The 23,245-nt window shown below is 43.8% G+C and overlaps 1 protein-coding gene across 3 annotated transcripts in view; it reads right to left on the bottom strand.

Moving 5' to 3' along the window:
* Positions 1 to 23,245, bottom strand: part of BACE2 (beta-secretase 2) — a gene marked incomplete at its 5' end in the record, with an annotated part of 92,296 nt that overhangs the window by 5,796 nt on the left and 63,255 nt on the right. The window contains 2 exons of one of the 3 annotated variants that reach the window (XM_079704626.1): positions 13,665 to 13,833; positions 18,132 to 18,281. In XM_079704626.1, coding sequence (XP_079560752.1) covers positions 13,665 to 13,833; positions 18,132 to 18,281 — 319 coding nt within the window. The remainder of the gene's footprint in view (positions 1 to 13,664; positions 13,834 to 18,131; positions 18,282 to 23,245) is intronic. The other 2 variants (XM_079704627.1, XM_079704628.1) reach the window with 2 other exon arrangements.

Below are 23,245 nucleotides of genomic sequence, written 5' to 3'. Positions count from 1 at the left end.
AAGCCTGTGCACCTCAACGAAGAGTAGCCCCCGCTCACCGCAACTAGAGAAAGCCTGTATGCAGCAACAAAGACCCAATGCAGCCAAAAAAAAAAAAAAAAAAAAAGGCAGAAAAAGAGAAAAAAGGGAAAGAAAGAACAGATGAGACAGAGGAAACACAGAGCAAGACTGCAGACTTAAACCAAACCATATCAATCATCACATTAGATATAAATACTCTACACTAGGGGTTTGTGGACTTTCTCCATAAAGGACCATGTTAACATGTTAGGTTTTTTGGGTCATATATGATTTCTATCATATATTCCTTTCGATTTTTTAAAACAATGTTTTAAGAATGTAAAAACCATTCGTAGTTCATGGGCCATAGAAAAGCAGGCTACGTGCCAGATTTAGCCTGCTGGCTGCTGTTTGCTGAAGTCTGGTCTAAACACCCCAGTTGAAAAACTGAGATTGTCAAACTAGATAAAAAGCAAGACCAAACTATAGGCTGCTTACAAGAAGCCTACTTTAAATGTAAATACTCAATTATGTTAAAAGTCATAGGATGGAAAAAGATATATCATGCTAATGCTGATAAAAAGAAACCTAGAGTGGCTATATTAATATCAGACAGAGTAGATCCAGAGCAGAGAACTATCAGATAAACATGGTAATTTCATAATGATAAAATGTTCAACTCATAAATTATATAATTTCTGCCTCTAGCAACAGAATTTCAAAATGTGTAAAAGAAGAATGGTAAAAGTACAAAAGGAGGAATAGACAACTTCACAAATATAGTCAGAGATTTCAACATCCTTTTCTCAATAATAGAGCAAGGAGACAGAAAATAAGTAAGGATATAGACAACCTGAACAATTCTATCAATCAACTTGACAATTACAGAATACTCTACCCACACAGCAGTATATACATTGTTTTCAAGAGCACATAGGACATTTACCAAGACAGACCATATCCTGGGCCACACTACAAGTTTCAATAAATTTTAAAAGATTCAATTCATACTATGTTTTCTGGCAACAGTGGAACTAGACATCAACAACTAAAAGATAGCTGGAAAATCCCTAAATATTTGGAAACTAAATAACACATTTCTAGAACTATAAAATGTCTAGGAAAAACACAGGAGGAAATCTTTGTGTCACTGAGGGAGGCAAAAAATTTCTTAGCTCTAACACCAAAAAGCACAATGTATAAAAGAAAAATACTGATAAATTTTATTTCATCAAAATTAAGAAACTGTCCTCTTTGAAAAACAATATTAAGAGACTGAAAAGACTGGGAGAAAATATTTGTGAGTCACGTTTTTGATAAAGGATTTGTATTCTGAATATAAAGAACTCTGAAAACTCAAACATAAGACAACTCAATACAAAAACGGGCAAGAAAATTTGAAAAGACACTTCACCAGAGAAAATGTGTAAATGGCACATAAGCACGTGAAAAGGTGTTCAAGACCATGAGTCATTAGGGAAATGCAAACTTAAACCACAATAAGATACAACTAACTACCTATTAAAATGAAAAAGATGGACCATATCAAATGTTGGTGAGGATGTGGAGGCACTGAAACTCTCACACACAGCTGGTGGAAATGGAAAATGACACAGCCATCTCTGAAAAACAGTTTGGCAATTCCTTAGGAAGTGAAACCTATCCCTCTCCTATGACTCAGCCATTCCACCCCTAGGTATTTACTCAGGAGAAATGAAAATTATGTCCAAGGACTTCTACACTAATTTTCAGAGCAGCTTTATTTATAATAGCCAAAAAAACCCTGGAAACAACCCAAAAGTTCAACAGGTGAAAGGGGTAAGCCAATTATGATATATCTATGCAACTGAGCATTGCTCAGCATAAAAATGAATGAACTACTGATACATGAAAAAAAGAAATCAATCTCAAAATAATTATGCGAGTGAAAGAAGTCAGACAAAAAGGAATGCATGCTATGATTCCATGTATATGATATTCTAAACAGTGTAAAGTAATCTATAGTGACAGAAGGCAGATCAGTGGCTACCTGGGGTTGGGGTCGGAGGCAGCAAGGGCTGGGGGGCAGGAAGCACAGAAAAGTACAAGGAAACTCTGGGGCATGATGACAATGTTTGTCATTTGTGTGGGGGGATGTTTTTTAGGTGGCACACCTAATGTAAAACTTACCAAATTGTACCCTATAACACAAATGGCCCATTTCATACCAATTATATCTCAATGACGCTTTCAAAAAATCAAAAGAACAAGGCAGTCAAAAAAGTATGTCAAAGAATAACACATGTGAAATGATTGCATTTAGGTTAAAAAGGAAAAACAAAACCAATGCCAGCTCTGCTCGGTACCTAGGGATTTTAGTATTTTAGGAGTGTTCTTCAAGTGGAACGCCCAAGTTTATACATGTTTCCATATATGAGACACACACACATCTGCCTAGATTTAAGATGGGGTTACAGCCCAGTAAACCCATGATGAGTTGAAAATATCATTAAGTCAAAATGCATGTAATACACCTGACCTACTGAACACCATAGCTGAGCCTAGCCGACCTTAACCGTGCTCAGAACACGCACAGTAGAACACTTACATTAGTCTACAGGTGGGCAAAATCATCCGATACAAAGCCTATTTTATAATAAGGTGTTGAATATCTCCTATAATTTACTGAATATTGTATTGAAAGTGAAAAACAGAATGGCTGTCTGGGTACAGAATGGTTCTAAGCATATCATCGGTTGTTTATCCTGGAGATTGTGGGGCCGACTGGCAGCTGAGGCTGCTGCTGCCCAGCATCCCAAGAGCATCGACAGCATATTGCTAGCTCAGCCAAAGATTAAAATCCACACCTCAAAGTAAGCTTTCTACTGAATGCATATGGCTTTCACACCATCATAAAGTCAAAAAATCTCAAGTCAAACCACCATAAATCTAGGACCATCTGTACATATATACAAATACAATAAAAATAGTAAAAAAAAAAAAAAACCAACATCATCAAATTTTCTTTAACGTACATGTATTATTTTTATAATCAGAAAAGTTATGTGTTTTTTTTAAAGTTTTTGAGAACTAGCCCCAATTTAAGGTTGTCAGACATAATGTATTATCTGGAAACAACAGCCTTCTCACATTTGCTAACCAGCCACCCAATGTTAAAGGAAAGTTGATTTAAAATTACTTCTGGGGCTTCCCTGGTGGCGCAGTGGTTGAGAGTCCGCCTGCCGATGCAGGGGACACGGGTTCGTGCCCCGGGGTTCGTGCCCCGGTCTGGGAAGATCCCACATGCCGTGGAGCGGCTGGGCCCGTGAGCCATGGCCACTGAGCCTGTGCTCCGGAGCCTGTGCTCCGCAAGGGGAGAGGCCACAACAGTGAGAGGCCCGCCTACCGCAAAAAAAAAAAAAAAAAAAAAAAAAAATTACTTCTGGAGAATATTTTCTAGAAATGCCATTCACTGATTTGCATTTATTACACATACTACTAATTCTGTGGTCACAGAACAGATTTTCACTTTTCACATTGGATCTATTTATGAGAGGCCATAGTGTGCCATGGCTAACAGCATGGTCCCTGGGGTGCAAGTCCTAGCTGCTGCTTATGAGCTGTGTCATTTTGGTCAAGTTACTGAACTTCTTTGCCCCGCAGTTTCCCCTTCTGTAAAGTGAAGCCAATAATAGCAGAGTGTTGTTGTATAGATAACCAAGTCAATAGGAGTTAAGCACTTAGCAGGGTGCCTGGACTAAGGTCAGTGTTTACTAAATGTCAGCTGTTAATACACTGTTACTTTAAATTCTTTCATCAAGGGCTTGAGTTAAAATTTTAATTATGAATTTTCTGTCTTGTCTCCTAGAAGGTCAGGACCCAGCTGATAATGAGTGCCTGAGGAAGACAGCTCCTTTACCAACTATAAAAATTATAGTAGTCAGGTCTTTTCCACCACAGCATACAAAATGAAGTGACCCATCCGCTCCCATGGATTAGTTGGTACTGAGATGCTTTCTGAGTGGACGTGGTTTACTTGGAAGAGTGTCCTGGAGTTACAGGGCTGGTGCAATGGATTCAGTACCATTTTGCTCTGAAACCATGTGAAGCCACTTATCATCCCAAAGCCTCAGTGTTCTTTTCTGTAAAATGAGGAAGCAGGGCTGCCTAATCTATGTCTTTGGGGGCCCTGGGCTTTGGCATCTTTTGGTTGTACTCTAAGTAGATGGCAGAGGCATATCTCTGAGACTCTGTTCTTAATAGCTAACTTTCCTATTTTTAAACATGAACCAGAATATCCAGTTTCAACCTGCCACAAAGAAAATTCACAGTTAAACGACTGCCACAATCCATGATGTGTCTCAAATTGTCTAAGCTGAAATCTATACAGTTCTTGGGTGCTAAATGTCTCAATCTATAAAAAGAGATGGGTGGTATTTCAGAAGCTTTGGATACATTAAGAGAAAGTTGTCAATTTTAACACGCTACTATTTTCCTAGCTATAGGACATTTGGTCCAGGCAACAGAGAGGCAGGTGAATGTGCTCCAGTCCCCGGCACCTGTTCCAGGTATGTGCGGCTATGTGCTGCAGACCCAGGCTGGCCATCTCCATGACACACCACGACTGCCACCTTGTTTATCTGGCTCTGATCTGAGACTAGAATAGTGACTGTCCGTAGGAGTGGAGGGTGAGTTGAGGAGAAGCAGGGGCAGCAGAAGAGAAGCATCTGGGGATCTTCTTCCAAAATACCCATCACGCACCCACCCACCACCATTCTTGTATACCTTGGCTGAAAAAGGAGGTGAGGATGTAGACCATGCATATTTTAAAAAGCTCCCCAGGAGATTCTAATCAAAGAGCTCCCACTCACTGCCCTCTTTCCCACCCCAACCCTTATAGAGAAGCCTAATCCCATAAGCTAAGTGTTGTCTGACAAACACAGATTATTATGAAAACCAAAATAAAGACTCTAGGGGAGAAGGGTAGCTCCCAAAGATTTTCAAGTTCTGGCTGGTGCAAAGGTAGAACTCTCTCCTGTTATAACACACAGAAATAAGGACAAAAACAACCCTTAATTTTAAATTTGTAGCTGAGCTCAGAAATAGGCCTTAGGGCTAGGTTCCAATTCCCAACGAGTTGGGTGTAGACAGAAGACTTGACCCCAGCACCAAGGACATGGGTGCTAGAGACGACATGCCAGCAAAAGTCTGGCCCATCAGTACAGGGAGCCAGGAAAACTCTACCAACAAGGAAGCCTGACTCTGTCTGAGGTTTGAGGAGCGTGGAAGCTGAGTGCAAGAAAGACTGTCCCATGAGAAACAGAACCTCAAAACCAATACCTAAATCATGGCTGGCATCTAAATTTACACAACTTGGTGTAGAAACACTATACTTCTCATGGTTTGAAAAACACTCAACAGAAAAATGCAAATTGCTTTATAGGAACATTTTTACAACCCAAAGTGCACTGAACTCTCTCAGATTGGAAAAAACAAAACAAAACAAAACACTCTCACTAAAGATAAGCTCACAATAAAAAATTACAAACCAAGTGAGAAAAAACATTCACGAGGAGAGAACAGTCAGCAGACACAAAAACAAGGAGATTAGTTCTCTATCAATGATACAAAATACAACAATCTGCTTGCCTTATACAACAGCTGTGTTTAAAGGGATTAAAAACTCACTAAAATACCAACAACATTATTTCTTTAACAAGCTGATTCAAAAGTTCATAAAAACCACTATAAAGCAATTATACTCCAATAAAGATGTTAAAAAAGAAGTTCATAAAGAAAAAGAAAATTAAGACTACCAGGGAAGTTTTGAAAAAAGAACAATAAAAGGAAACTAATACTATACAACAAATCAATGGAACAAAATAGGGAACCCAGAAATAAATACATATCTCCCAAATATTTACTCGAATTTGGTGTGCAGTAATAGTGGGATTTCAAATTAGTCAAGAAAAGATAGATCATTTGATAAATGTTACAGAAACAATCTGGTAGTCATCTTGGGGAGAAAAGATTTAATCTTCACATTCTATGCCAAGGGAAATCAAACATAGAAGTATATACTTAAATAACTCACAAAATAACTTTAGTGAGAAAGGTAATTTTAAAAGGGACATTGAACCCAAGAAACTTAAAGCAAAAGATTGATATATTTACATGCATAAAAGTAAACATTTTTTACACTAAAATTCATCAGAAGCAAAGTTTAAAAATAATTTCCCATTGAGATATGAAGTTTAGCCTTTCTTCCTCCAGACAAATGAAGACATAAAGAGCTCTTACAAACTGACACCAAAAACTAAACCCCAATAGAAAAAAATGGGGAAAAGATAGGAGTGGATAGATCACAGAAAAGGAAAAACAAACACCCTCAGATATATGAAAAGAAACTCAACCTCACCCATATAAAGCAATACAATTAAAACTGCACTGAGATGATCTTTTTTCACCTATCAGATTGGCAAAATTCCCCAAAGTGCGTCACTATGTTGGTGAGTCTGACTGGAGAAACAGGCCATCACATACATTGCTAGAGAACTAGTATAGTCAGGTATAAGCGAGTATAACCTCTATGGAAAGCAATGTGACAATATTCACCAAGATTACAAATGATATACCCTTCAACCCAGTAATTCTACTTCTAGTTATCCAACCTGGAAGTATACTTTCTTATCTGTGAATAGACATAATAAACGGTATCCATTGCAGCACTGTTGTAACAACAAAAGATTTGAAACAACATAAATGCCTATCAATAAAGATTAATTAAACAAATTAGGAAACACCCATACAATAGGAGATCATGAAGCTCAAAAAAGTAATAACGAGGGAAGATTTTATGTACTCATGAACTGAATCTGAGAGTGGGGTGCTGTATAAATCATTGTACCCTTTGAATATTACCCAGCCATTTTTTAAAATTAAATAAAAAATGATAAAGGAGATAAAGGAAATACAAGCCACAACTAAATTATTACAGGCCACTACAGAAAAGTAAACTAGTACATTTGAGAAAGTACAAAATAGAATTTCTGAAAATGAAAAATACAGTCAATATAATTTAAAACTCACAGAATAGGTTAAATAGATTGAACACAGCTGAAGAGAGAACTAGACCAATATAAGATGTACCTGAGGAACCTACACAAAACGCAGCAAAGAAAATATGAATGAAAGGTCAAGGGTTATGGAGGAAATAACGAGAACTCCCAAAATTTATTTCATAGGAGATTAGACGAGAATAGAAGAACGGGTGTGGAGATACAGCTGAGAATTTCCTAGGGTTGATGACAAAGAACATGAGTTATCAGAATCAGAGAGCACAATGCGTTTTGAGCAAGATGAAGAAATAATCTATATCTAGATGTATCATGGTGAAAGTTCAGAACGCTAAAAATTTAAAATAAAAGAAGTCTCAACAGCACCCAGAGAGAAGGAATAGATCACCCTTAAAGGTATAACAACTGAAACCCCCTGGAGTCTTTTCACCAGCAATTATGATGGCAGGAGAGTAATAAAATAGCATCTCCAGAACTCTAAGGGAAAACTGTTGACCTAAATTCCACACACAGCTAAATTATGATTCAAGAGGTGTGGCAAAATAAAAGTTACCTTTCACGGACTTTTATAAGAGAAATCCTAAAGTACATTCTGCAGCAGAAAGAAAATTGCTGTGTAGTGTCCCAGTGACTGGAAAGATGACCATTTATTTATCCATTCTCCTTTGAAGGACTTTGGACTGTTTTTAGTTTGACGAAAATGATAGTTTTATGTAATTATCATGAATGCAGCACTTTGGTTAATTTTATGAATAAAGCTGTTTCTGGTCAAGTCTTTCAGTGGACATACACATTCACTTCTCCTTTGCATATAGCTAAGAGTGAAATTTGCCGGGTCATTGAGTAGGAGTATTTTTAACATTGGTAGAAACTGTTGAGCAGCTTTTAAAAATTCATACTAAACAATGTCAGCAACTAGGAATCCCTTAATTGAGGATTGGAAGGGACTTCCACAAACCTAACCCATCCATTATGCTCAATGGTGAAGTTTTTTTTTTTTTTTTTTTGCGTTACGCGGGCCTCTCACTGTTGTGGCCTCTCCCATTGCGGAGCACAGGCTCCGGACGCGCAGGCTCAGCGGCCATGGCTCACGGGCCCAGCTGCTCCGTGGCATGTGGGATCTTCCCGGACCGGGGCACGAACCCGTGTCCCCTGCATCAGCAGGTGGACTCCCAACCACTGCACCACCAGGGAAGCCCAATGGTGAAGTATTTTAATCACCCCCATTAAAGTAAGGAGAAATGTCCATCACTATTTTCTATTCAATAGTGTCTCTAAAAGCATCAGAAAAAGAAAAATAACTAAAAGATAAAAGATTAGAAATGCTAAAAAGCATATTATTTGCAGATCATCTACCTTTCCAAAGAGAATCCAAGTGATTCTAACAACTATTTAAAAAACGGAGAATTCAGCAAGGCAGCTGGACAGAAGATTACTACACAATAAAATGGAAAGCCTGTATAGCAAATAATCCATTCGAAAATACAATTTTAAATAACCTCATCTATAATAACAGTAAGCGCTAAGAGGTATCTTGTAATAAGTATACGTGTAAGACCTTTTTAGAGAAAACCACAGGACCTTGCTGTAGGACATCAAAGATGACCTAAACAAATGAGATTTAGCACATTCATGGGGGAAAGACTCATACAGTAGAAATTTGATGTCTTCTCAAGTTAATCTATAAATTCAATGTAGTTCTGATCAAAATCTCAATATGATTCTTCAGGGATCTTGACAAGCTGAATAACAGGATAAAAGTAGCCAGGACAATTTTAAAGAAGAATAAGGAGAAGAGTCAAACACCTACCAGATATTGAATCTTATTATAAACTACAGAAGTTAAAACCATATGTTATAGCACAGAGATACACAACTATCCCTGTTGGGACAGAATAGAATGCTCAGAAATAGACCCAGATATATATACATGACAAAGAAATTATTAAAATTCACTAGGTACCTTGCAAAAAATATTTAACCTGAATCTAATCAAGCCTCTAGTCCTAAGCTTCCAGGAAATATGAATATTATCTTAAACAAAAATGTTAAATGATACCATCAGGAAATACTCAGATGAATCTGGGTATGATACATTCTATAATACAACTGGCCTTCAAAAAAAAATAAAAGCTAAGGAAAACATTTTTGGGACAACTGGGGAAATTTGAATATGGCTTAGATATTATATGATATTAGGTAAATATTGTTACCTTTTTAGGTGTCATATTGATATTATGGTTAGGTAGGAGAATGTACTTTTTTTTTTTTTTTTTTTTTAAGCGGGCCTCTCACTGTTGTGGCCTCTCCCATCACGGAGCACAGGCTCCGGACGCGCAGGCTCAGCGGCCATGGCTCACAGGCCCAGCCTCTCCGCGGCATGTGGGATCCTCTCGGACCGGGGCACGAACCCGTGTCCCCTGCATCGGCAGGCGGACTCCCAACTACCGCACCACCAGGGAAGCCCGAATGTACTTATTTTTAAGAGATGAACAATGACATATTTAGGGGTGAAATGTCATGATATCTGAAACTTATTTGCAAATGGTTCAGCAAAAAATATATATATACATATACACATACTGATACGTGGCAAAATGTTAAAATTAAGTCTAGATGGTCAGTATGCAGGACGTTATTATATTATTTTTAGTCTTTTTTGTATATTAAATTTTTTTACAATAAAATATTGAAAAAATCAGTGGGAAAACATATATTCAATAAATGATGCTGAGAAAATTCAGTGGCCTCATAAAAATTAGATTCCTACTTCACATTTTAGAAGAAAATGAAACAAAAGTATAAAGTACCTTTAGAAGAAAAATAATCTCTATTTTTTTAGAGAAAGGAAGAATTTCTCAAAGTACAGAATAGAAGCTATAAAAAGGGATTAGTAAATTTTACTTCATTAAATTAAAGATGTAAATAAAAGACACAAAACCCAAGAAAAGCCAGAGAGATTAGGAGAAAATATGTGTCATGCATATAACTCAGAAAATTAGTATCTAAAATATATAAAGAACTTAGGTATGTCAATAAAAAATAATTAGAAAAATGTGCACAAGCTGCTAATAGAAAAATTCACTATCAGAGAAAAAGCTTAACCATCCCATAGACATATGAAAAGTTATGTCATCTCAGGAGCAATTAATTAAAATGTAGCACTATTTCACACATATATTGGCAAAAAAGAAAACAAAACAAAACAAATATGAGAATACTTTGAGGGAATGAAAATTCTTGTATAACTTTGGTGGTCCAGCTACTTGGAAGACAAATTAGTCAGCAGGCAGTAACACTGAAGGCTGGCATAACAAATCACCTAGAAATTCCATTTCCAGAAGATCTCACTCACGTGCACAAAGATGTTCAACACACTTGAAATATCAGAAACAACCCAAATGTTACTCAAGGCCAGAGTGGGTAAATAATCTGGGTATATTCTCACAATGGAATACTACACAGCAGTCAAAATGAATGACCTAGTACTCATTTCAACATGGAAATTCTACCAAATGTAAAGTTGAGCAATCAGAGCAAGTTGACAAGAAATAGGCACAGCACTAAGGCATTCATATAAATTTAAAAATGCCAAAACACCAAAACAAACGAACCTACGTTTTGGTATAGGTACTCATTTATAAGTATACAGTAGGCAGGTTCTAAGATGACCCCCAGTGACCCCTGCTGCCTGATATCTACTCCGTGTAGTCCCCTCCCAAGTAGTATAGAACCAGGGTTGCTCTGTGTGACCAGAAGAGTAGGCAGAAGTGATAGCACGGCACTTCTAAGACTAGGTTATAAAAGGGCTGTGGCTTCTGTTTTGGGGACTCTGTTGCGTGTACTCTCTCTCTCTCTCTCTCTCTCTCTCTGGGATCACTTGCTCTGGGGTGATCAATGTCCTACCTTGAGGACATTCAGGCAGGCCGGGGATGAGGTCCAGATGGTGAGGAAAGAGGACTCCTGCCAACAACCACGTGAGTGAACTTGGAAGTGGACCCTCCAGCCTTCAGGTGACTGCAGCCTCACAAGGGACCATGGGCCAGAACCACCAGCTACACCCCCTCTCAATTCCTGACCCTAGGCACCTGCACAAGGCCATGGAATGCTGCTAAATTGGGGTTAATTGTTATACAGCAATGGATAACTAATCCAAGGTAGTTATAACTACGAAGTGAAATTATAAGTGTGTGGTAATTAGGAGAAGAATATACACAGATTTCAGGGTAAAGAGTAATTCTGGGGAAGGCAGTGGCATGGGGCTATATGTATGTTTATTTCTATGAAAAATTTTTGAAGAAAACATAACAAAATGTTAGCATTTGTTAAATCTGGGTGTTCCCAAGTGTGTACACAATACATGATTTCTTGCAATTGAAAACATTTTCTTATTTAAAACATGCTATAACTTAAAAATAAACACTTTTAAAAAGAAAAAGAAAGGCAGGATATCTCTTCCACTTACTATGGTGCTTTATTTAGACCACTGTCTAGCTCCTAATTGCTGCCCTGAGGGAAGTAATTACTTTAATGGCTAAACAATTTGCACTAAAGAGGAGACATAGAGTATATTCCCACTGCTGGTAAAATCTAATGTTTAAGTACCAAGACCTTAAGTACATTTAAAAAAAAATAGCCACAAAAAAATTGTATAAGAGCACCTAACAAAGAATTCATGATGAAGTGCAAGAGACGGTCTGCTTAGAGACACTTAATATTAAACTATTTCCAACAGTAATTCACTAGGGAAACATACGGTGATTATGCTCTCTGAGGTATTAAGTGAAGTGGATGATATAACAGCTGTTACCATCGTAGCCTCTACTTTAATGGTATTTAACAAGAGAACGGAAACTGTGGGGAAATTGCTGTAGTTCTTAGATCCTCTGGGTTAGAAGAAGCGAAAGAGTCACAGCTGGGAGATACAGTGGTGTTCCAGGTGGTACAGTCCCAGGTAACGCCACAGAGAAAGCTCTCTTTCAGTGCTAATCTAACAGGTTGAAAGAGTTCATACACAGCTGAAAGGTAAACATTCACTCATGACTAAGATAAAAAGAAAACGTCAAGTCTCAAGGATTCCAAGCCTGTTCACTAACACAAAGAAATCTGCACTGATATTTAAGAAGATATATTGCCAGATATCAAATATGTACCTGGGGTTAGATGATTTTATTTATATAGAATATGAATTGGACTAATATGTAATTTTTCCATTGAATATTTCTCTTTTTCTGTTCTCCAAATTATTTTACTTCGTGGGAATAGACAGCATGTTGAAACAAGAATATGAAGCATCACTTACCTGCTTTATTTACTGGGCCTCTATTTTAAGACCACGATTTAGGTAGTAAGAAATAAGAACTGAAACCTCACCTCCTGAATAAATCAGCTCTGATCATTTGGCATTTTGCCTGTGTACCCTCACCTCCTCTGTTTGCCTCCAAACCCCCCAGCTGGTTTTAGATCAGAGTGAAGGTCTGGTCCGAGTACAGGCTACCAGCATGGTCAGCCAGCATCCCTGCCTGTCATACAACTACATCTAATGTCTAAGGCTTTTTTCTTCATCAAGTTCATATTTCCTTTCCTTCACTACATGGCAGTCTTGTATTTCACTACAACCCTTGATTTTCTTCTGTTATATCTTTTTGTTGTCAGTTCTTTTTCTACCTCACATTTCTTGTTCTCCCCCTTAGCATGTTACCAGTACAACTTGGGGATTCCCTTCTGTTCCTGACCCCAAAGCCAACGTACTGGGACATTTTCAGTCCTCTGAAACGCTATCCCGAGCGCGGCATCTCTCTTGGCCTCCGCCCTGGTGCACGCGCTTTCTCCATCCCTCCAGCGACCCCATCTCCTGCCATTTCTGTGATTTGCCTTCTCCTCGCTAGCTCGGGCTATCAGTCAGAAGTACCTGATTCTCCCTCTAAATCGTGTGCTGTGGGAACACTTCATTTCAAGCAAGCTGCTAACTCTGTGACATTTCCAAGTGGAAGGGGTTTAACCATCCTATCAACTTTACTGTGCTCTCTGGTTTCTCTGAAGATCCACCCAATCCTCAAGCTAGACTTCACCGAATAATGCTGCTGTGTCACCCTCATAGCATCTCTTCAAAAAAATACTATGAGAAAAATGCACTCACGATTTTAGGATTTCTAGAAATAGCAATGACAGGCATTTACCTCTGATTTCATAACGAGGATATCTTTGAGGAAGAAAATACACACAGCTTATCTATGCATTTTCTTTTTTATTCATTTTGTTTTTACTGTCCAAAAACTGTAATTCATCCCCAAGGCCCCACAGAGTATTTTTATTCCTGGTATGAGATGCCGTTTTAAGTTTAATATGAGAAATAACTGCAATGACTAATATTTATTGCACATTTGCCACGTGTCAAGCACTGGACTAAAAGTCTGACATGGGTTATTCTCACTTATTCCTCTCCGCAATCCCCCAGTACACTTTGAGGATACGACTTTGATCTCTGAGACAGGCATGAGTGAAAGAATTCAATGGCAACTGATTCATCATCAAGAACTGATTCCAAGTCAGTTATCTGACATCAGGTGCTCTTGTGAGGGCCCCCTGTCCAATTCAAGCATCGCTTACCTGCACAGGGGCTGGCTGCGAAGCCCACCCTCTTCCGAGCTCTGTCAAAGACCACATAGAAGCCCTCCATCACGGTAGCACCAATCACCAGCGCGTTTGCGGAAGGTGAAATGCCGAATCGGTAACATTCATAATTCAAGCCAGCCCCCATCATGGGCTGAATGTAAAGCTGTTGAAGAGGAAGGAGCAAACAAGAAAAAACACAAATCAGGCAACATGTCACAAAACTGTTGAGGCTGCCGTGTGCTCAGACTCTCCAAGGTGCCCTGGGAGCTACGGAGAATGGAGAGGATGCCACCAGCCCTGACATCCAGGAGCTGGGACCATGTGCCTGGTGATAAACACTACTGAAGTGACAGGAACATGCACACCACCTCTGATTGTACACAGGTACACCCATCCAGGAGATGTCTATCTGTCCGTCCATCCATCTGTCGTCTACGTGCTCAGCACTTACGGAGCCCTTAGTAAGGCCTAGATGCTGTCTTTAGTACCAGCGATACAAAGATGAGTAACAGCACACGCTCCCTGCATGATCAAAACGTACATGATCAAACTGACACGTGAAGAAGAAGAACATCAGTGCACTTGCCACGTGCAGGGAAGACCGGAGGGAAAGGGGTCTCAAGGCATGAAGGTGAGCAAGGACACGCCAGGACTGTTCCCAGAGTCATAACCCTGCTGGACATCAAAGCAGCTGCCATGTCCAGGTGGTGAGTCCAGCAGTTAGAACCCTGCACTGATGGATGTCTGTCTGTAAACCCTTCCTCAAGGCAAGGAATCATCCTATTCTTTTTTTTTTTTTTTTAAAGAAGATGTTGGGGGTAGGAGTTTATTAATTTCATTTTTATTTATTTTTGGCTGTGTTGGGTCTTCGCCTCTGTGCGGGGGCTTTCTCTAGTTGTGGCAAGCAGGGGCCACTCTTCATCGCGGTGCGCGGGCCTCTCACTATCACGGCCTCTCTTGTTGCGGAGCACAGGCTCCAGACGCGCAGGCTCAGTAGTTGTGGCTCACGGGCCTAGTTGCTCCATGGCATGTGGGATCCTCCCAGACCAGGGCCCAAACCCGTGTCCCCTGAGTTAGCAGGCAGATTCTCAACCACTGCGCCACCAGGGAAGCCCCCCATCCTATTCTTAACTCTAGTCTTGGCACCTAGGCATCTAGTATATGCCGGGCACATAGTAGGGCCTCAGCAAATGGGTATTAAATGAATGAGCTTGAGCAGTGTGCTGAAATAGACAACTTCTCCTGAGGGTCAACGTAAATTAAGAAAAGGTGGTGGATACACTTGGCTACTACCGAAACACTTCCATTTAGGGCTCTGTAAGCAGGTCCTAGAACACACACACACACACACACACACACACACACACACACACACATTCCTACCTTTGAATGAATTAATTCCATAACAAAACCCCCCAAAATCACCAAATAAAATGCAAATGATGACACGGATACAAACATGATGCAAACTGAATTTGTATCTTTCCCTCTGTCCTGTGTGCGTGCCAGCTGACTTCCAATAAAAATTCAAGACTGTAAATTCTGTAACATGTTGGGAAAGCTCCAGTATTGCTGGGTCTCAGAATAAAATGCCTGCCTTCTAACTAAAATAGCACAAATAGACAAACCGGTGGTATTTAGACTGAAACTATTTACGTTTTTAGGATTATATGAAAAAAAATCAGAATTTGCCTGTGGGCTGGGCTTGGGGGCTGCTTTTTTAGACAGGCCAAATAGGATTCAGCCCATGTGTTTCTGGAAAATAGTCTGGGGATGGACACACTGTTTTTTGGCATGACTCTTCTGCACTAGCAATCAATCGCCCATCTACTGCTGCTGATGCCTGAACGATCCTGGGTAGGGGCCTCATTCTAAAACTTTGGTGACAAGGAGCCTTGATGATTGCCCTGAATGTTAGGAAGGGCTTCAGTTGGGCAAAGCTGGGGTGTTAGGAGGGGACCCCCAGCGCTGTTCCCAGGGGTGGGCTTGTGAGGTTCTCATTGGGTAATGGTTCATAACTGCCATCCTTTCTCAACAAGGCAATGGAAAGCAAACGGGATTGGGACGGTGAATAAGAAATCAGGAAAACACGGGAAAGCAGATTTTTAAAAAGTGAAAATGTGGACATGTCAAAATTAGACAAAAGATATCTACAGTCTTAGAAGTGAGAATAAAACTGAATTCTTATCCAGAGTTATGCAAATTAAATGCAACACTCCCAAACACCCCTCATTATATCTTCACGCTCACCCAGTGCTCAGCCCTAAAAGTGGCTGACGATCCCCAGCGGACCTTCAGCTCTGCCTGCCCTGGACATAATTATAGATTTCCCCCTGCATGCCTGCTTTCCTCCTACTTCTTATGAGTCCCTGACTGTCGACTCAACCCACATGCCATTTATTCTCCAGTTCACATTCACCTCTGTCCTCAAGCTGGGTTTCAACTTTTGTTACAAATCGCAGTGATGAAATAACGTCCACATTTTGCTGTTGGGCTGACCAAAATTTAATCATCAAGAGCACATTATTTTAAAGATGCTGAAAACATATCATTCTAACCTCACTCTATGCAGTGCTGTTCATCCAAGGATATTGCACTCTTCTGAAAACATCTTTGGCAAGTATCATTATTTCTCTTTTATAATTAAAGAGACTGACACAGAAAGGGCTAAGTGATTTGTTCAGAGTTATAGTGTGAGTCAAGGGCAGTGCTGAGAATATAACCCAAGCTTCCGGCTCTCAGCGTATGTGTCTTCTGTTGGGCTGTATTTCTCATAAAGCTTTCAATCCTTTCCCCTACAACTCTCCATTTCTGGAATGCACTTCCCCCCCATATAAAGTTGAGAATGGGGAAAAGCCAAATTATCATTTACTTTTTTCTTCTGAAATTATTCCTCTTTCCCTATCCCCCAGTCCCACGCCTTTATCCCAAATTCAGCAAAAACTGCAACAAAGACACATTGATCTGTCTATTCAACAAACAGTTGTTGTTATGCACCACCGTCTACCACATGGCAGTGCTAGGGAAGGAAGGATGATCTTTAAATCTCATGGTTCTCATCTTCAAGGAATTAAGAATTGAATGGGGGAAGAAATATAAGTGTGTGTGTGTGTGTGTGTGATGAGAGAAAAAACAAGTCAAACAAAAAAGCCAAAGGCATAAACTCTACCCTGAAGATATGATCCCGGGCCAGAGGAGTAGACTAGAAAACATGCATTATGAGTTTGAAGGGCAAGCTCACAAATGGGTCATTCTGCTCAGCAGAGGTTCAACAAAGAGGGGTTGTTTGCACTGGGTCTTAAAGGATGGGAAGAATGTGGATACACAGATGGAGTGGGGAGGAGGGGGCATTTCAGGCAGGGGGGGTGGCGGAAGCAGAGGCGAGGAGACGGCAGCGGGCACCCAGGGCTGCGGGAGAGCCACCAAGAGTGGAGGGTCAAGGGCGCAGCAGGAAATACGCTGGGGAGTCAGCACGGGTCCCGTGAGGCCATGGAGAGCCACACTGGCGGATGAGGCCTCCAGGACTGCAGTAGTGGGGTGGAGAGCTGTGGCTTAGCAAGATGAATCTGGCGATAGTTTTAGAAGGAGGAGAGGGTGGGTGTGTGTGGAGGGCATGCTGGAGGGTCCTGAGGTGGTAGTGAGAGGGGATGTGAGTGAGGGCTCTGGGGATGGAGAGGGGGAGGACGAGGTGAGACACATGACGGGGGAAGATGGAACTTGGTCTGTGTAACAAGATGCTTAGGATGGAGGAGGAATCAACGATTTACTGAATATGGAAAAACGGATGTTTCCATCTCTGAGCATCCAGTGTTAGTCTCTATTCATAAATGAATCAGAAGTAAACATATATTGATGTTGTGGTAGATTCTGCAAAAATGGCCTCAATTCTTAACTTTCCTTGTAGCCACACCCTCGTGATGTGACCTTGCAGCTCTTCCCATTGGGAGGTGGTGTCTACGTCCCCACCCCGGTTATCTGGGCTGCCCCTGGCCTGGTTTGGGAAATATATGCAAGAGGTGGTGGCCAGTCCCAGGGCCTCGACTTCAGGAGCACCTGCAGGTTTCTTTTCTCTCTCACAGAATCCTGCTGCCACTGTCTGAGGCAGCTGCCGGGTGGTGAGAGACAAGGGCCCCATCCCTCCACCAATCGAGCCACCAGATATTCAAGTGTGGCCGTCGGAGATCATCCTAAGCCAAGGCCAATCTATCCCTGGCCAACCACCAGCTGACCAGAGACCATGTGAGCAAGCCAGCCGAGACCAGCAGACCTGCCCAGACTCACGAGCAGAAATATAAGCTCACTGATTAAAGCCGCTGGATTTTGTGGTTGTTTGTTACGCAGCATTATCATGGCAATTGCTACCTAATACGGGTGTGATATTGAAATGCACTCATTATGCATGAAGGGCTTTAGTTTTGCATGTTCCATGTTAAAAAGAGGAAACACAGTCCAAGTTCATACCTGAGGCAGGATAGTTATGCGGAATGATCTGCTGGAGTTCTCGTCTCTCAGGTAGATGGAGATTTTAGGGAAATAAGACCAAGGTGTTTCAGAATTTGTCCAGCATGCCAGCTGGGACCCCGTCCAGAAACCATCAGAGAATTCTGGAATCTAGACAAAACAAGATCACATAACAAACAATGACAAGTCTGGCACAACACAGGAAGCAGCTCTCAGCTCTCCTCATTACCTTGCCAGAGGCCCATGGCGCTAAACACTGCTTAATTTGGACGCAAAGCAAGACATCAGTCCTCTGAAAGAGTGATGGCGATGACAAAAATCACAATTATTAAAATTACCGAGGCAGGGCTTCCCTGGTGGCGCAGTGGTTGAGAGTCCACCTGCCGATGCAGGGGACACGGGTTCGTGCCCCGGTCCGGGAGGATCCCACATGCCGCGGAGCGGCTGGGCCCATGAGCCATGGCCGCTGAGCCTGCGCATCTGGAGCCTGTGCTCCGCAATGGGAGAGGCCACAACTTTGAGAGGCCCGCGTACAGCAAAACAAACAAACAAACAAACAAAAAATTACCGAGGCACGTGGAAGACTCACTGGTATCAGGCAGTCCTAGGAGCACTTCGCAGCACTAAGAACTTTAATCCTCAAACACCCTCATCAGGGCAGTGACATCATCCCCTTCACGTTACGGGTGAGGAAACCAACGCTCAGAGAAATGAAATAACTCGCCCAAGGTCACACTGTAGTAGGCAATACCCTTTAGAAGACAGACCAGATCTTAAATGTGGTGCTCAAGGCCCTTTTGGGCATCAGCTTCCCTATAAATTCCCTGAGCCCAGTAAGCCTCCTACTGGTGCAGAGCCCTGCGGGGGCTCCCTGCTCTTCTGGAACATCTTTCTCCTCCCCCAGATCTCACCTCCAATGCCACCTTGTCCAGGAAGCCCTCCTTGACTGCCCCCCACAGTGCTGGTACTCCACCATATATCTCTCCTCCTTGTAGCAGTTTTAATTTTAAATTTATTGGTGTGATTGGTTAACTTCTGTTTCTTGCACTAGAATCTGATTCTTCTAACGACACAGGTGTGCTGTCTGCTCCCCCAACTCCTCCTAACAGCCTTAACACCTGGCCCACAGGAAAGACTCAGGGAATGTTCGTGGGTAAAAAAATGAATGGGCGAGAATGCAGAATGTCTGTTCACCTGTGCCTCTCATCCGGGGACCAGAAGGGCAACGCCAACCATGCTTATCCACTAACTGCTGAATCTGCAAGTTGATTACAAATTACTTCTGTGCCTTCTCAGCAGGCCCAGTGAAGTTTCCAGAGCAGGCCTGCGCTGTTCCTGCCAGCTCCCCGAGGGAAGGACTATGTTGGATGTGTCTCTTTTAACATACCCAGCACACTGCACCGCTCAGGTCAGAACTAGAGGAGCACGTGATGGGGCGGAGCTAGGAGGGCATGTGACAGGGCGGAGCCAGGAGGGCATGTGATGGGGGAGGAGCTAGGAGGATATGTAACAGGGTGGACCTAGGAGGATATGTGATGGGGGAGGAGCTAGGAGGGCATGTGACAGGGCGGAGCTAGGAGGATATGTAACAGGGCAGAGCTAGGAGGATATGTAACAGGGCGGAGCTAGGAGGGCATGTGATGGGGAGGAGATAGGGGGACACGTGATGGAGAGGAGCTAGGAGGACATGTGATGGGGAGGAGCTAGGAGGACGTGATGGAGAGGAGCTAGGAGGATATGTGATGGGGAGGAGCTAGGAGGACATGTGATGGGGAGGAGATAGGAGGACGTGATGGAGAGGAGCTAGGAGGATATGTGATGGGGAGGAGCTAGGAGGACATGTGATGGAGAGGAGCTAGGAGGACATGTGATGGGGAGGAGCTAGGAGGACGTGATGGAGAGGAGCTAGGAGGATATGTGATGGGGAGGAGCTAGGAGGACATGTGATGGGGAGGAGATAGGGGGACACGTGATGGAGAGGAGCTAGGGGGACATGTGATGGGGAGGAGCTAGGAGGACATGTGATGGGGAGGAGCTAGGGGGACATGTGATGGGGAGGAGCTAGGAGGACATGTGATGGGGAGGAGCTAGGAGGACATGTGATGGGGAGGAGCTAGGAGGATATGTGATGGGGAGGAGCTAGGAGGACATGTGATGGGGAGGAGATAGGGGGACACGTGATGGAGAGGAGCTAGGAGGACATGTGATGGGGAGGAGCTAGGAGGACATGTGATGGGGAGGAGCTAGGAGGACATGTGATGGGGAGGAGCTAGGAGGACATGTGATGGGGAGGAGCTAGGAGGACGTGATGGAGAGGAGCTAGGAGGATATGTGATGGGGAGGAGCTAGGAGGACATGTGATGGGGAGGAGATAGGGGGACACGTGATGGAGAGGAGCTAGGGGGACATGTGATGGGGAGGAGCTAGGAGGACATGTGATGGGGAGGAGCTAGGAGGACGTGATGGAGAGGAGCTAGGAGGATATGTGATGGGGAGGAGCTAGGAGGACATGTGATGGGGAGGAGCTAGGAGGACATGTGATGGGGAGGAGCTAGGAGGACATGTGATGGGGAGGAGCTAGGAGGACATGTGATGGGGAGGAGCTAGGAGGACGTGATGGAGAGGAGCTAGGAGGACATGTGATGGGGAGGAGATAGGAGGACATGTGATGGGGAGGAGATAGGGGGACACGTGATGGGGAGGAGCTAGGAGGACATGTGATGGGGAGGAGCTAGGGGGACATGTGATGGGGAGGAGCTAGGAGGACATGTGATGGGGAGGAGATAGGAGGACATGTGATGGGGAGGAGATAGGGGGACACGTGATGGGGAGGAGCTAGGAGGACGTGATGGGGAGGAGATAGGGGGACATGTGATGGGGAGGAGCTAGGAGGACGTGATGGGGAGGAGCTAGGAGGACATGTGATGGGGAGGAGCTAGGAGGACATGTGATGGGGAGGAGCTAGGAGGACGTGATGGGGAGGAGCTAGGAGGATATGTGATGGGGAGGAGCTAGGAGGACATGTGATGGGGAGGAGATAGGGGGACATGTGATGGGGAGGAGCTAGGAGGACATGTGATGGGGAGGAGCTAGGAGGACATGTGATGGGGAGGAGCTAGGAGGACATGTGATGGGGAGGAGCTAGGAGGATATGTGATGGGGAGGAGATAGGGGGACATGTGATGGGGAGGAGCTAGGAGGACATGTGATGGGGAGGAGCTAGGAGGACATGTGATGGGGAGGAGCTAGGAGGACGTGTGATGGGGAGGAGCTAGGAGGACATGTGATGGGGAGGAGCTAGGAGGACACGTGATGGGGAGGAGCCAGGAGGACATGTGATGGGGAGGAGATAGGAGGACATGTGATGGGGAGGAGATAGGGGGACATGTGATGGGGAGGAGCTAGGGGGACATGTGATGGGGAGGAGATAGGGGGACATGTGATGGGGAGGAGCTAGGAGGACATGTGATGGGGAGGAGCTAGGAGGACGTGATGGAGAGGAGCTAGGAGGACGTGATGGAGAGGAGCTAGGAGGACATGTGATGGGGAGGAGCTAGGAGGACATGTGATGGGGAGGAGATAGGAGGACATGTGATGGGGAGGAGCTAGGAGGACATGTGATGGGGAGGAGCTAGGAGGACGTGATGGAGAGGAGCTAGGAGGACGTGATGGAGAGGAGCTAGGAGGACATGTGATGGGGAGGAGCTAGGAGGACATGTGATGGGGAGGAGATAGGAGGACATGTGATGGGGAGGAGATAGGGGGACACGTGATGGGGAGGAGCTAGGAGGACGTGATGGGGAGGAGCTAGGAGGACATGTGATGGGGAGGAGCTAGGAGGACATGTGATGGGGAGGAGCTAGGAGGACATGTGATGGGGAGGAGCTAGGAGGACGTGATGGGGAGGAGCTAGGAGGATATGTGATGGGGAGGAGCTAGGAGGACATGTGATGGGGAGGAGATAGGGGGACATGTGATGGGGAGGAGCTAGGAGGACATGTGATGGGGAGGAGCTAGGAGGACATGTGATGGGGAGGAGCTAGGAGGACATGTGATGGGGAGGAGCTAGGAGGATATGTGATGGGGAGGAGATAGGGGGACATGTGATGGGGAGGAGCTAGGAGGACATGTGATGGGGAGGAGCTAGGAGGACATGTGATGGGGAGGAGCTAGGAGGACGTGTGATGGGGAGGAGCTAGGAGGACATGTGATGGGGAGGAGCTAGGAGGACACGTGATGGGGAGGAGCTAGGAGGACATGTGATGGGGAGGAGCTAGGAGGACATGTGATGGGGAGGAGCTAGGAGGACGTGATGGAGAGGAGCTAGGAGGACATGTGATGGGGAGGAGATAGGGGGACATGTGATGGGGAGGAGATAGGGGGACACGTGATGGGGAGGAGCTAGGAGGACATGTGATGGGGAGGAGCTAGGAGGACATGTGATGGGGAGGAGCTAGGGGGACATGTGATGGGGAGGAGCTAGGAGGGCATGTGATGGGGAGGAGCTAGGAGGACATGTGATGGGGAGGAGCTAGGAGGACATGTGATGGGGAGGAGCTAGGAGGACATGTGATGGGGAGGAGCTAGGAGGGCATGTGATGGGGAGGAGCTAGGAGGACATGTGATGGGGAGGAGATAGGAGGACATGTGATGGGGAGGAGCTAGGAGGACATGTGATGGGGAGGAGATAGGGGGACATGTGATGGGGAGGAGATAGGGGGACATGTGATGGGGAGGAGCTAGGAGGACATGTGATGGGGAGGAGCTAGGAGGACGTGATGGAGAGGAGCTAGGAGGACGTGATGGAGAGGAGCTAGGAGGACATGTGATGGGGAGGAGCTAGGAGGACATGTGATGGGGAGGAGATAGGAGGACATGTGATGGGGAGGAGCTAGGAGGACATGTGATGGGGAGGAGCTAGGAGGACGTGATGGAGAGGAGCTAGGAGGACGTGATGGAGAGGAGCTAGGAGGACATGTGATGGGGAGGAGCTAGGAGGACATGTGATGGGGAGGAGATAGGAGGACATGTGATGGGGAGGAGATAGGGGGACACGTGATGGGGAGGAGCTAGGAGGACATGTGATGGGGAGGAGCTAGGAGGACATGTGATGG

The sequence above is a fragment of the Hyperoodon ampullatus genome, assembly GCF_949752795.1.
Source record: "Hyperoodon ampullatus genome assembly, chromosome: 5".
Lineage (NCBI taxonomy): Eukaryota > Metazoa > Chordata > Mammalia > Artiodactyla > Ziphiidae > Hyperoodon > Hyperoodon ampullatus.
This window is presented reverse-complemented; position numbering and strand designations above follow the sequence as displayed.